Consider the following 15,501-nt stretch of genomic DNA (forward strand, 5'->3'; position numbering starts at 1 on the left):
GTTTTCAGAGGCAGAATGCTCAGGTCAAGGATATCTGCATTTAAATAAGATCATCATCAACCTGGGAATACAATGAATGTTTTAGAGATAAAGGTAATAGCAGTGACATTTGCTTTTTAGAAGGGGGTGAAATCTAAAATTTGTTACTACTGGTTCTGTGGGTGTGGCTTGGTGGGGGGGGCAATGTGACTGGGTGGTCATGACCAACTTTTTTTTTTACTTTTAAATGCATTTTTTCTACAACCTTAAGAGGTTGCAGAAAAAAATGCTTTTGGAAGCCTCTGACGATCAGGCAACTCAGCTGGGATCACCAGAGGCTTTTAAAGGAAAGACATTTTTTCCCTACAACCTCTTCAGCCAAAGAGGTTGTAGAAAAAATGCTTTTAAAAGTAAAAAGAAACAGCCTCTGATGATTGCGCGGCTCAGCTGGGCATGGGGGGGGGGTAAAGGTTCCCCTCGCACATATGTGCTAGTCATTCCTGACTCTTTTGGAAAGGTGACCTTCTGAAATGCCTTTCTGAAAGAATACCCTACCAATGTGCCATGGGGACTTTTTTCTCATGCTATTCTGGAAGTGCCTGCCATTCTTGAGATCTGTCTGGACAGCACCTCTGCAGGAAGGCTGTGTTGACTCTGTATTCTTTTGGATAGGTGATCTTTAGAAGAGATAAATGGAGCAAGATGAGATGGGGTGATGCAAATGTCCACAGGTGTGGAATGCAGTGAGGTGGAAAGATGTGCTTCAGGGGATGGAAGAGTTCCCAGGAGGCCTAGTGCAGGGCACATGTGAGCTGGGGAGGTGTTGCAGTGTGACTCTGGGCCTGTGCCAGGCCTCCCAGGCCCTCCCCCTTGCCTAGGCACCCCATGCTCTACTTAACAATCCTTTCAGTCGCTTAATGATTGCAATGGGAAAAGCCGGGATTGTACTTGTTAAACAATGTGATCATGTGATATAGTGACTGCAAGAATGTACAACCATAATTCCAGGTTTAACTGGGGTCATAAATCAAGAACTATCTGTAATTTAATCTTACACAGAACATTATTTCTGAACACCAATCAGAGACTTTAGTTGCAGATGGTAAAAATCTCCTAATATATAAATCATAAATAATATTTCAGGAAAAGTAATCATAATACATGTTTACCTCATTGTTTATTCAAACTTGTATATTGCAAACCTACAGACAAGCATGCTTACCAAGTAGTTTTGAGAAATATGGAATATAGAACAAAGTTTTGAACTGAGATAAATTTTAATCATGAATTGAAAAATGTGACTAAAATTTTTATTGTTCTATTTTCACAGAGAGACATTGCACTACTTTCACCTCTACCCAGTAAGCTCTATGATCGTTCTTCTCAAGTGTGATGGGTCAGATTTGCGATTAGCATAGCAAATCCTGTTGCTGTAGCAAGAAGACATTTGAAACCTTCCTGCATCAATGGCCAAGAGTTTCCCAAGAAAGATACCGTAATAAGCCTGAGAAACAGCTTCTCAAAAAATTAAATTGTGAAATGTCAGTAAGATCAGAAAGATTTTAGGTGACCTTCTTTGCCTAAGGAAATAAGATTTCAAGGTGGGAAAACAGGAGTATCATTAAGGATTAATGTTATTAGTAAAGGTTTAGCCGCAGAGAAGTCATTCATACCTTATGGAAACGTGAATGTACACCTCATTCTAACACAGTTTCTGCTTGTTAAATTTTGGTGTATCCTGCCTTTTCTTCTGGCTTATTATAGAAAATATACTTCATTGACAAGCAAGAATGTCATAGTTGGGTTTATCAATTTAAATGAAAGTTCAAAACTAAGATGATCAACTTTTAAATACATTTGGCTAGATAGACACAGCATCGTTCATTTTTTTCTCTCCCACTAGTCTAAGTGGCAATCTGTCGCAATTAAGGGTCCAGTTTTTAATGTTTTTAATTTGGTCCGGTTTGGGCGAACCAGTAGTGATAAAAACTACCGGTTCGGGTGAACTGGTAGTAAAAAAAAGCTACCGGTTCAGTCAAACCGGTAGCTAACAACCGGTTTGACTGAACTACCGGTTGAACTGGCAGTTTAAAAAGCTACCAGTTAGGGCAAACCGGTAGTTAAAAAAAGCTACCGGTTCTTCCGAACTGGTATTTCCAACGATCAGCTGTGCAGCGGGGTTTAGCTTTGCTAGAAAACAGAAATCCTGCTTTCTAGCGAAGCTAAATCATGCACCACAGCTGATTCCCCCCCTCACTGTTCTTCTTACCTTCCCAAGCCTCCTTTTGGAGCATACTGTGCATGTGCACACATGCGCAGAGCGTGTGTTTGTTGCACACTGTGCATGCAGCAAGCACGTTTGGCGCGCACTGAGCATGCAGCAAGCGCGTTTGGTGCACACTGCACATGCAGCACGCATTTGGCACGGTGCGCATGCGCGGCCAGCAAACTGGTAGCAAACTGGTTTGGATTTCACCACTGTGTGGTAAGTATTCTCCTTGACTTCACTCGTTTTATGCCTTCATATCTTCATGCTGCATGTCCCCTCCCAATAACATTGGCTGTTGCTGATAAACAAAGTGTGATGAAGAAAGATAGGAAAGGATAAAATTTTAAAGGTCCTTTTTTTTTTTGCCCTTATAAATTAAAATGAACGAGAGAGCAAATGCTGTAAAAACAATAGTTTTGTTTCTTTGTGTAAGTTTTTTTCAGCTGGGAATTATCACATTCATAGAATAGTCATCCAACAAATGTTATAGAAATTCCCAGAAAAAATAAATGAATCACTAATGGGATGATAAAATGTCTGTGTGGAGTGTGGAATAGGTTTCCTGGCTGGCTTAAGCAAGTTGTTTATATTGCTGGAAGGCAATGCATGCAGATGCTACACTGAATGCCATCTGGACGCTACTTTTGAAGATACAAGAAAAGCAAAGCAAGGTAAACTTAAAATATGACAAGGGAGTACAAGCAGTCAAACACAAATGAGATACCTGTGATAGAGATCATCTAGCAACATTCAGTGAAAACATATAATAATATAGGATGAAAAGAAGCTTAGCTGCTTGCTGACTGGTTGACAGACATCTGCTTTCTCTATTAAAATGCTGCTGTTGTTTTAAAAAGTGGCCTTGTGCTACACTGTGTATTGAACCATAAATAATAAACAACTTACCTTTAGAATTCATGTACTGTTATTTAAGACATTATGGCTCTCTTAAAAAAACTGTACTACTCTTAAACCATTCGATTGGTATCAGCCATAACTGGGTCAAAGATGAATCCATTTCTGCCATAGAGATAAGAAACCTATGGCGTTTGCGAGGATGATAAACTGCAATTCATAGCATCTTTCATCCTTGGTTATGTTGGCTGGGTTGATGAGACCTGTGGTTCAACTACATCAGAAAGGTTGCATATTCCTCACTTGTTCTATAATGCATTTTTGTTTTTAAATGCGTGGAAATGTGTTTGAATGTGCAACTAATAGTACTCTATTACCAAGGAAAATCTAGATTGACAGAAGTCTTTCAGAAGACCTATACCCATTAAAATCAAAATTAGTGTGTCTTGAGTCCGAATATACTCATTTGCAGACAGAGGTAACCTTCTCTTTGTAGGAATATATGATTAATCAACTGCAGGCAAAACTGAATCAGGAAAACGGGGAATGGATAGATCTTAATATAGCACTGTGAGTCGTTTGAAAGCCTTCATAAAATTGTAAACAGATAATTTGGACATGTTGATGGGAAGATTAGGTTTTATTGTTTCTTGAGTGACAGGCTTAGTGAAAGGTATTTGTGGTTTGCCTCCTGTTGCTAAAATCCAATGACAAGCAAAACCTGACATGTGTGTATAATAGGAAGGCTTCAGGGAAAATATGAGAAACAGCTCATTAAGAAGCTTGTACTTCAGCAAGTTTTAATTTCACATGATGATAGAATATTCAGAAGATATGCAAAATATTGAAAGATGTCATTTGGTGAAATCTACTTTATTTGTTTTTGCTCACATGTATTTGAAGAGTGGGAAATTTTATCTAAGCGTCTCTCCTTGATTTGGTGTCCTCCACATATCTTGGAGTTCAAGTCCCAGATTTTAGCTGGGAATTTTGAAAAATGAAGTTCACACATCTGGGTGCCAGCAGTTGGAGAAAATTTGGGTTGAAGGTGAGGGTCAAAAGGTTAAGGAAGACTGAGCATAAACACAACAGGAAAATTTTCAGGAACAGCTTAAAGTTGTCTAATATCCAGAGCCAGTATAGACAACAAATCCGTTTTCTAATATGAAAATGTTTGCAGTTGTTAAATTTGTTTTCACAGCAAATAAATTTTGACATTCAGCAACAGAATAAGAAAATAGCTTTGCCAGTGCCAACTTTCCTCAAAATGAAAACAAGTACTATCTTAAATCAGATGCACTGTTATAGGGTACAATGCATTAAAAGGAGAGAATAAGAAAACCATTTTCTACTGATTATTTAGGTAAAGTTATTTACAGATTCATAGGGACAAGAGCTACTACTTAAGTAAGTATCCTTGGATATGTAAGTCAGACAGAGTAAACTAGATAATGACACAAACTGAATTTTAAAGAATTGTCTAAGAGAGAAAGAATAGCGAAAAATGAATATAAATAAACCTGTTTGCATTGTATGTAATTAGTGCATGCTTCATTTTCTTTCCTTTTCTTAATAATTTGAGGAGAAAATATCAATTATTTGATTTGCATTTGATTTTCTCTTATAATCTTTCTTTTAAAACATTTCTCTTAATTTCTGGCAATATGAGTATTTATTAAGTTCAGAACATACTAAACTAGATCTACATTAGGCATAATGAAATCAGTTGAACAGAAGGACTAACTCATCCCATTAACTTCAATGCATCTACTAGAAAAAAAATGGTACGTCCACAGGACACTGTAGCAATGTTAGATGATGGTCTTACGTATTTCTATCTCATTGTCTGATACCAGTATGCAAATCAAGGTAGTTACATGATGATGTCATCTCGCACATTTTATCATTTGCCTCTCATATTCTATACAATAGGATTTAGAATGAACTTTAATACCAGTTAAGTGTTTATATAAGACTGTACTTTAAGGGCAAATCTATCTCTGTCCCCCACTCTTTCTCCTTCTATTACTAATTTGTTTAAAAGTACCATATTTTTTGGAGTATAAGACGCACCTTTCCCCCCCAAAAAAGAGGGTGAAAATCTGGGTGTGTCTTATATTCTGAATATAGTCCTGCCCAGCCTTGCAAACGGAGATTTCAGAAGCTGAAAGAAGCCTCAGAAAAAAAGCCTCTGAAAGGCTTTTATCTAAAATAATATGGCAAGCAACAAAAAAAGAATCAGTAAAGGTTCTAACCAAACTAGGTTAACAAATCTGGAGAATGACACAATAACCAACACATCTGAAGAGGTTAATCTACATACTGACACCAAAGAAAGGAGATTGAACAGAATACAAATAGTCCTTCAGAATAAAAGTCTCTGAAAGAAGCTTCAGGAAAAAAGCCTTTTTTCCCCTGAAGCTCTGTTTCGGAGGCTTTCAGAGGCAGAAAAAAAAGTTTTTCCTGAAATGGAATTTCAGAAGTTTCAGAGGCAGAAAAAAAAAACAAGGCACAGAACTCACACTCAACGAACCTGTTGCTAAAATTCACCTCTGGGAACAACTGATTGGGGGTAGTCCGGGAGGCCAGGTTTGGGAAGGCAGATTCATAAAAAAATATGAGATCATATGATCCTTCCACATCCCCTAATCTTTGATCTGTTTCTCATTCCAATTTTATCCAAAATAGTATATGCAACAATAGTCTCCCTGCTCATCCAAAAAAGTAAGATTAATATAAATCAATTGTTGGGATGAATATTCTTCTGTACGCTCAAAGTAAATATGGCTTATATAAATAAGGAAGTGCTGCAGAGGTATTTTAAGCCTCGCTGTGATAACTCTGCTAGAGTAATTTTTGAAAATCTAAAATTTTGGGAAAGAGGTTTCATCTATAAATATATTATATACTTACACTTACAGGTTGACTTTTTGGCACATCATAAACACCTTCTTTCTTTTGGCTAGTAGGAACCTGTGGAAAGAAAAATATAATTAGGATCAACTTGAAAAGTACTGGAAGCTCTTATTGGAAGTTTAATGGATGATATATATGACTCTGGAATCTGAAACAGACATGTTTTTATAATGAATGAGATGAACGTCCTTTTTCCATAGTTCTTTGAAATCCACTTTGTCCTTATACTAGCCTCCATCTTATATTAGCATGGCCATATGTCTTGAATCTACTATCTAGTACCCTAGGTTTAAATTTTAAAAAAGGACTCCTTCACAACAAATCTGTAAGTTTGCACGAAAGCAGAATTAGTATCTTGTAATATTGTACTATTTCTTATATTATATTTTTTCCATGTAGAGTTTGTGTATCTAGTCCCAATCCATATTTGTTACTCTAATTTATTATTTGGGAAGAGAAAGGACTTGAGCAATATGTGAAGCTTCTAATTGTAGGTACCAATGACTGTTAGACTACAAAATGAGTATTTCGTAGAAAAGATCTGAGTCTTTTACTTTGTTCATATCTGCTCTGCACTCGTTAGAAACTGTTTTTCTTCCCCATTTGAGGATGAATAATTAAAGAACTTTGGTGGAATCAATAAAAGAGATGTTTTTGAAACTTGTGCATTTTCTTGATTTCTTGTCCTTCCAATGAATCCTTATTCCACTTGGTTCCAATCGCTCTTTTCTGTTGCAATGTATTCATTTGCAGCCTAATACTTTCTAGAAATTAAGTGTCATTTATTGGTACTACTGTTTAGTTTCTTTAATGTCTTGTTAGACTTTATTTGTATTGGCAGCATTACCTTTCTCTCATCTCACTTTTTCTGACCTTAATTATTAATTTGGTTTTATATTTAATCAAGTTCCATGTAATCTTTTTTTAATACTAGCAGGTATGTTATTTATTTGAATATGTACTCCAATACAAGGTTTAACTATCTGGTGTGGAGACTTTTTATTTAGTGTTAGGAGTACATATCATGTTACGAGAGGATTTTTATATTACTTTATACCTATATTATAATGCAGACAATATATACTACTATAATAATCTAGTGCGATACACTGTATGTGTATATCTGAAACAGAATTCAATGTCTAGTTGAGGTGAATTGTGTCTTATGAATACACCTTCTAAATTATGAGAGAAAAATTGTATACAACATTAAGAGAGGAAAATAATCAAGACATTAGATTGTTCTTAACTTGAGAACTGGAAAATGTTATTATCTATTGGGTAATAGCAGAAAAGTCAAGTATCAGAATATATAGAAATTTTCCCCTAGTCATTCAAAAGATGCAGAATATCTCATTTTAAACATTTGTATTTCAAATACTTTCCTTATTTCTATTGTCCCTTTCATCAGAATTTTTCAGATTCTAATTTTAAGATTACAAATGCTTTAGAGTTACAATATCTATTGGACACAGTAGCCCAAGGCAAGTACCAGCTTTGACTTATACTGTTCAAGAACAAAGTTATTACACACAATGTGTATTATCAGTTTATAAATAATAAGTAAGTTCTTTTCAGATTGTTTGAACGCAGAAAGGAAATTCCTTATTGTACTGTCAACATTTTATAACACTCATAGTGTTGACAGCTACTTTGTCATGGAAGACTGGATTGCAAGTGCTATGGTACATTTCTACTTTGCCTTTTCGTTCTTAAGAAGAGGTATTTCTGTCTCACTTATGACTATATTTAGTAATTCTGCTCTCCATCGTTTGAGTTGCTTACAAAATGAAAAGATTTTTTTTCTATTCAGATTTTTATCTCAACTCTAAAGTGTATTCACATATGCTTAATTGGGTGCTTAACTGAAGGAAAGAAAAAGCAGCTATAAGTGACCAAATGGGATAGTTTTATAAATTGAGCTTCTTTTAGGTCAAGTAAATGTTGTAAATTTACTGATATTTTATCAACGCATTAGATAATTATAAAATAAAAATATGATGTAAAAATAATAAAATAATCACAGAAATGGAAAATAAAATGCCCAAAATATATCCACAGCACTGAAAATTTAGTCAGTTCTATAATTGCATTTTCTACAATTTGCCCAGGATGTATTAACTACTGCTAGCTTTAACTTGACATAATGCAGTAAAAAGCAGTAAAAAGTAGTTAATTCACAACTGGGATGAAGCCAGCAGGGGCTCTGCAAGTATGTAGGAAATTGACCCATGGAGACTGTACTTGCATACTAAAATTTGTAAGGCAATGGCAAACCACTTCTACATTGTTATCAAGAGAACCATGTTGGGCTGAAACATTTAGAGAAGCTGACATTAGAGGAAGAGATACTTGAGGTTAGACATTACTTCTCTAGTTACTGGGGAAGAATTCTTACATTCTTTGCGCAGACTAAGGCTTTAAATAAATTTGATAACAGAGTACCAATGTTGGGGGAAAAAAATCTCGTTTTATAAGGGCACATGCAGTTTGAACCAGAAATGTAAGAACCATGAACCAAGAAAAATTGGAAATTGGAAATGAAACCTATTAAATTAAAAGCAAATGAGTGAATTTATGTTAAATAGAATGGGTTATTCAAATCAGATGATTACATCCTAAATTTCAAGGGTGCTATTACAACGTTAGAAACATATAGTATTGCTAATGAGTGTTAGAATTTAAGCATTGGTAAGTAGAGGCAGTAGAAATAGAAATTATAGATGGAGTATGAAAGAGATATGTTGTAGGAAATGAAATGAAGGAGAAAGACTATACAGTAATTTTGCAAAAAGGGTATTTCCAACCTTAGTTTCAGGAGCATGAACTGAGACTCTACATGAACTGAGACTACATAACTGAATGTACAATATCAGAAATAAATTGACCACATAATACAAAAAAAGATGATGGAGAAATGCAATCCAGTGAGCCAAAATCCAAAATTGTGGAACAAACTGCAGATTTGTAAAATATAGATTGAAGGACAAGAATGTAAGATCAATTTAAAAAAACAGTACACTGAATTTATTTTATTTATCAAATTTAGAGGCCATCCATCTCACCCTCAGAACAACTCTTGGCAGGCTGATGTAATGGGGAGAAGATGGTTTCCCAGATAACCTGGTCCCATGCCATCTAAGGCTTTAAAGGTCATAACCAACACTTTAAATTAGACCAGGAAGCAGATCAGCACCCAATAAAGATTATTTCATTTTTCACAATGAAGAATGAAAGAACTGAATTTGGAGAAACAAAGTGGTTCAGGAAAGATAAAAGGGTGACACAGGGTGCATAGTGCTTTCACTGGTTTATCTTGAGCAGCAAATACATTATAGAATTAGAAGGATTAGAAGAGGTGTCAGATGGAATAAAAATCGAGAGGCGGAACTGCTAACGATCTCAGATATACAGATGATACTTTTTGTTAGCTTAACATGGTTTAAGAGCTGGTTCCTTCCCAAACTTTTGACTAAGGTGATTGTCAGGCTCCTTTAGTTGGGTGTTGTACGAGAAGGAGGGTTCTAAGCCACTTTAGAAACATTTCATTAACACATATAAACAAATAAATAAAATCATAACAAATGTTACTGCATAACTGGTAAATACTCAAATGCAAAAAGGCAATAATAATTCTTGTAGCAAAGGAAAGGCATTATACAATCAAATAAAGTTCCACGAAAGCCTATACTTCTTATGATTAATAAAACCTGTTAGTATTACATAGAGCTTCCAAAATGATAATTGTAGCTAGAATTCAGGAATAGAAAGTTCCCCTTATTCTTAATTCTGTTAAAAGAAAATACTGCAACTCTAAATCTGGTTAAGTCAAAATAATTTTATGTAATTATGGATATAATGTGGATTCCAACAACCATGGTCAATTTGGCAACTTCTCTCTCTCTCTCTCTCTCTCTCTCTCTCTCTCTCTCTCTCTGTGTGTGTGTGTGTGTGTGTGTATGTGTAGGCTAAACTTTTTAAAATACTGAAGAAAGACATCCTAAATGATACAAGTAATCCTCAACTTACAACCATTCATTTAATGACTGTTTGAAGTTACAACGGAACTGAAAAAGTGACGTATGATCATTTTTCACACTTATGACCATTGCAGCATCTCCATTATCACATGATCAACATTTGGACACTTGGCAACTTGCTCATATTTATGACAGGGTCATAAATGTCCTAGGGTCACCTTTTGTGACTTCTGACAAGCAAAGGGCATGTTCACTTTACAATTGTGCTACTAACTTAATAACTGAGTGATTCATTTAGCAACTGTGGCAAGAAAGGTTGCAAAATGGAGCAAACTCACTTAATGACTGTCTCCGTCAGCAACAGAAATATTGGGCTCAATTGACGTTGTAGGTTGAGGACTACCTGCACTCTACAAATTAAATCCAAAACCTGTACAAGTATGGAATGGAATTTATGACTTTAGGAAAAATTAAGAGCTTAAAATAAACTTTACGTATTTTACTCTACAAAATATGCTTGAGGATTACTGGAAGGAACAAGAACACAAATGTACAAATTTTATACCTGATAAATGTTTTCTTCTGTTTCAGGCTCACGAATTGGCTCATGTCCAGCCTCAAACACAATGTACTATTACATCAGCAGCAAAAGAAAAAGGTCAGAGGTGAAAAAGAAAGGAGAAAAAGGCAGTTTTGAACTTTAGAAGAAATAACCATCAGCAGTAAAGGAACAGCAGTATAGGTTGACAAAAGAGCAACTTTCTTTTTCTCTAAAAAACCCCCCCAAAAATGTGACTTTCTTTTACAGAAGAGAAATAAAGGAAATGTGAAACTTCACTAATTGTCATTGAGCAAATTTCCTGCTGTATCCTCAACAGAGATATGAATACTGTTGAACCTTGTTTCCAAAGAAGTCTATGTATTCCTTATAGTACTTTTAATCTTATTTAAGAAAAAGCAGGGAACATGGACTTCAGCAATGAGTTTATTTTAAGTGCCTGGTTACTATACTGATTCTGAAGATGTTCTTATGGCAGGGGTGTCAAACTCGTGGCCTGTGGGTTGGATGCGTCACGTGCTGGCCACGCCCACCCCTGCTTTAGTGAAGGGGGAAAAAAAATCACAATACGTCATGTGACAAAGTAATGATGTGAGATTGACACCCCTGTTCTATTGGAATAACATTGCAGAGTACAAATCAATATTGATACTAATTCTAATTATCATAATCATCTACTTATTCTCTCTATTTTTTTTGGAAAGACAATTTTCCTATACTGTATTTTAAAAACCACTTCTTTCCTCTGACATGTTTCTTTAGTTCTTTTGTTTTGAAAATATTGCTACGAGCATGAATTCTATTCTTCATTAAAATGTATAATATTAAATATTTGTTTCTCATTGGTAAAGATCTTTCAACCCTATTTAAAAACAATGTTGTCCTTTATTCTAGTTAGCTCAATTTTTTTCTTTTCTTCCTATGTGTACCCACAATTACTATGGTTAATGTGATCTAGAAAACACTATTCAGTGTTTGCTAGCCAGTTTTAACTCCTACTTTCCAGAGCTGATTCCACTCATGCCATAGCATGTATCATGTTATTCCATCAGTCAAACTAAAAAAAGAAAAGGGGAAAAGTATAAAAATACTGGATTATGGAATGAGAGTAGCATTCAAGCCATGGCCTAGTTCCTAATTTTAAATTATTATTAAAAGATTGAAGGTAATACATATTGCTGCATCTCAATATTTAAGCTATTTTTTAAAAAAATGTGATAAGGAACTGATTTTGTGCATTACATTTATATATCTATAGATTTATATATCTATTTTTTTACATTAACTTCACACACAGAAGCTAAGCCAGAATTTTTAAGCATAGCTGATTAAATGAGCCATAAACATGGCATTCACTGAGTACAAAGCCATAATGGAAGATTTTACACATCAGGTTAAATCTAACACATACATACTTCCCAAACCAACATTATAACTCAGCATTGCAAACCAGGTGACTGATTCCTAGGGCCTAAATTCAACTAGCAAAATTTTAATTCATACCAAAAATTGGTACAAAATGTTCTGAATTTTTTTTAAAAAAGAGAACAAGTAGAACAATCTTATAACTGGAAGAAAGGAAAATCTCTTGTATAGTTTTCCATATTTCCTAGAATTTTTTTTTTTTTTGCTGTCTTTATCCATGGAATTGAATTTCTTGATCTTTTAATTGCCATAATTAGTTTTTAAAACATCACTTTTGGATAATGAATGGGGCATTGACTGTAAAAGTTGGAACTAAGATACCTACCTTGAAGCACCTGTCTTGTTTCCTATTGTCACAACTACTTATCTTCCACTATTATAAAGAAAACTTAATCTAGAGACTTTGCACTTCTTTCTCTGCAAGACATGGACACCCTATTTCACAGGTAGAAATTTAGTATGCCTTTTGGAGAAGCATTAATTTATTATTCTTTTTTCCTAATTAATTAATGTGTGTATTTCTTCATTAATCTTTAGCATGAACAGATTTATTATTTTATACCATTTCAATGACCATTTTAGGTTAGAAACATAGGGAGACTCTTACCAGCTCTGGGATGGACAGCACACCTGCTTGGCAACTTTTGTTTCTCAAATGACCTCCCAATTAAATAAAATTAATTTAGAATGACTCATCTTTCAATTTAAAGCTTATTTACTTTAAAATAGTTAATTACAACTGTCGTTCTCTTAAAAGAACAATCTCAAAGCATATGTACAAATATAAATAACCCTATCAAAAATGAGTTAGTTTTTGAAATTACTTCTCAATTATTATTGCTAGGCATTATTTTTATATTTCATATATGTATTCATATAGTTCATATACATAATGTATTAGCAACATTATGTTTCCTTTATTTTCTATTTTTGATGTTTTGTTGCTTTTTTAAAAAAATCTAAAATAATAATTTGAATTTTTTTTGTATAATTTTCAGTCTTATCCTTGATACCTTATTGATCTGTTTTTGAAATGCTGAAGTTTTGTTTTATAGGTTTATATTATTTTATAGATAAAACCATGTCCCTGATTCTGAAACTTCACAAAAAATGGCTTCAAAAATTACCTGATAAACAGGATCCTCTACATCTTCTTCCAAAATTGTCTATCACAAAGAAAGTCAAAGATAAAGACAAAAAAAGGGAGAGAATATGAACAGCAGATGCCTAAGAGCCATATTCATGATTTAAAGCATAAGGGAACTGCATAATATATAGATGTAAAATAGAAATTCACATTTGCATGTATCTTCTTTACCTACAGTGTATAAAATTATGTATGAAATAACACCAGAAGAAGTATCACACAATTACTCCGAAGAGCTCCAAGTTTATATATAATATGTTTATTGCCAAGTCAACAAGTTCACATGATTAAGTTTCTCTAGAGCTAAGTTGATTTTAATCACTGTCAAACATCATTGTACCAACACCAACAGTACAATTCTCAAATACAGAAATTGATTTTGTATAAACTGGTTTTTAGTGTTTTGAATCACAGGTTCTGTACCATAAAAAAAGCACCAAATAAAACACATTTTTTTTGTACTTGCCTACCAAAAATTATTAAAATACCTGATATACTGCTTGTTCACATTGTTTATCTTTTTGTGCCTTCTTTTCCAGTTCTTCTCTTTGTTTCAACTCATAAATAAGTTGGAAGAGGTCTCGCAAATCCAGAATCACAGGTTCTGCCTACACGCGATACAGAAATAATGAGTGAATATCTATATATGAATGTAATATATATACAAAAGGCCTAGCTAATAAAACAGCATTAAGGCAGATTTTAATGACAAATATCAAACTGTTTAGTTTGTTGTAAGTGCATTGAAATCAATGGAATGAATATTGTTTGGCAGTTATTCATTACAGGTGGCCCTCATTTAATGGCTACTCATTCAGTGACTGTTTTAACTTTCAACTGTGCTGAACGAAAGAGTTCTGGCTGTTGCAGCGCCTCTGTGGTCACGTGGTCATAATTTGTGACCTTCCTTGCCAGCTTCCCACAAGCAAAGTTAGGGGAAGCTGTCATGAAGTCATGATCACATGAGGTTCTTGCTTAACAGTAACTGAGAATCTGCTGGAACTGCCATTATTAAACAGCACAGTGGTGTGACATTACTACTTCACAACTTTTCACTTAGCAATAAAAATTCTGTTCCCAATTATTATAATTAAATGAGGATTGCCTGAATACAATTTAAGATGGAATATATAATGGAGATAAAATTTGAAATAATTTCATTCACTAATGGAATTTGTTTAATTATATTAGAAATTGAGCGCCATTTTGATCAGTATTGGGTCTTTTCTTTTTTTGTTAACTTCGCCTGTTGTGCATATGTACTCACAAATTACTGTAAAACTGAGTAGTTCTATGTGCACATTTCCTGTTAGTTCCTTATTCTCAGCTACATTTTCATTGCTGGCACTCAGGCAATATAACTTACAAAGCAAATTTCCAATTTCCTTGTGATGAAAAATTCAGTGAAAAAAACCATGCTGTTACTCCATGAATTGCATAATCAAACCAGCTAGCAAGTTTTTACAACTGATTATATTTTATTATTAATTTGTACTCTATCATTTGTCAGATACTAGGTGGCTTACAGAATTAAAATGTCAAAACAACATATAGCAAAACATAAAATTAAAAGTACAGGGAGCCCCAGACTTACATTCATTCATTTAGTGACCATTCAAAGTTACAATAGCACTGCAAAAACGTGACATAACCGTTTTTCACACTTAGGATTGTTGCAGCATCCCCCATGGTCATGTGATCACAATTTGAATACCTGGCAACTGGTATGCATTTGTGACAGCTGCACTGTCCCAGGTCATGTAATCATCATTTTTAACCTTTGGATCTGGCTTCCAACAAGCAAAATCAATAGGGGGATCAGATTTACTTAACAATTGCAGTGATTCGCTTAACATTTGTGGCAAAAAGGTCGTAAAATGGGGAAAAGCCCACTTACCAACTGCCTTGCTTAGCAACAAAAAATTTGGGCTCAGTTGTGGTCATAAGTCAAGGACTACCTGCATATCGGTTGCTGTTCCCCAGTTAAAATTCTTCCTTTCTTTCTTCCTTTCTGAAATAGCTCCATTATCAGGAGCTTTGAATCCAGAAAAATCTTCCATATTATATTTCAGCACTTTCAGAGAAAAGGAACTAAAACAATAGATGGAAAATCCATAGAAGGATATTATTCTCCTTGAAGGTTTTTATACCAACAGGAAATTTGTCTCACTGATATCCTGTCTGGATTTGGTTTAGCGCTCACAGCCACTAGGCACTGGGGCAAGGACTTCTATTGCCATCCCTTGCTTCGCCTGGGGTATAGATATAGAGTTGGATCGCATCAGCATACGGATGACAACTAACTCTAAATTGATGGATGATCTCCCAGAGCAGCTTTTGTTGATATGAAACAACTCTGGAAAATAAGCTG

At 34.6% G+C, this 15,501-nt stretch overlaps 1 protein-coding gene across 28 annotated transcripts in view; it reads right to left on the reverse strand.

Moving 5' to 3' along the window:
* DAB1 (DAB adaptor protein 1) overlaps nt 1-15,501 on the reverse strand; it is a 728,003-nt gene that overhangs the window by 43,108 nt on the left and 669,394 nt on the right. For 15 of the 28 annotated variants that reach the window (XR_015733114.1, XM_087889766.1, XM_087889770.1 and 12 more), the window contains 2 exons: nt 13,619-13,738; nt 6,017-6,076 (listed from right to left, as the gene is read on the reverse strand). Coding sequence is in view for 27 of the 28 variants with exons in the window: in XM_087889766.1 (XP_087745892.1) it covers nt 6,017-6,076; nt 13,619-13,738 (180 nt within the window). In the remaining variant the exon portion in view is untranslated. Of the gene's footprint in view, nt 1-6,016; nt 6,077-10,564; nt 10,631-13,110; nt 13,150-13,618; nt 13,739-15,501 lie in introns of all 28 variants that reach the window. The other 13 variants (XM_034415184.3, XM_060689935.2, XM_087889751.1 and 10 more) reach the window with 3 other exon arrangements.

The sequence above is a fragment of the Pantherophis guttatus genome, chromosome 3, assembly GCF_059756535.1.
Source record: "Pantherophis guttatus breed Tessera chromosome 3, ASM5975653v1, whole genome shotgun sequence".
Lineage (NCBI taxonomy): Eukaryota > Metazoa > Chordata > Lepidosauria > Squamata > Colubridae > Pantherophis > Pantherophis guttatus.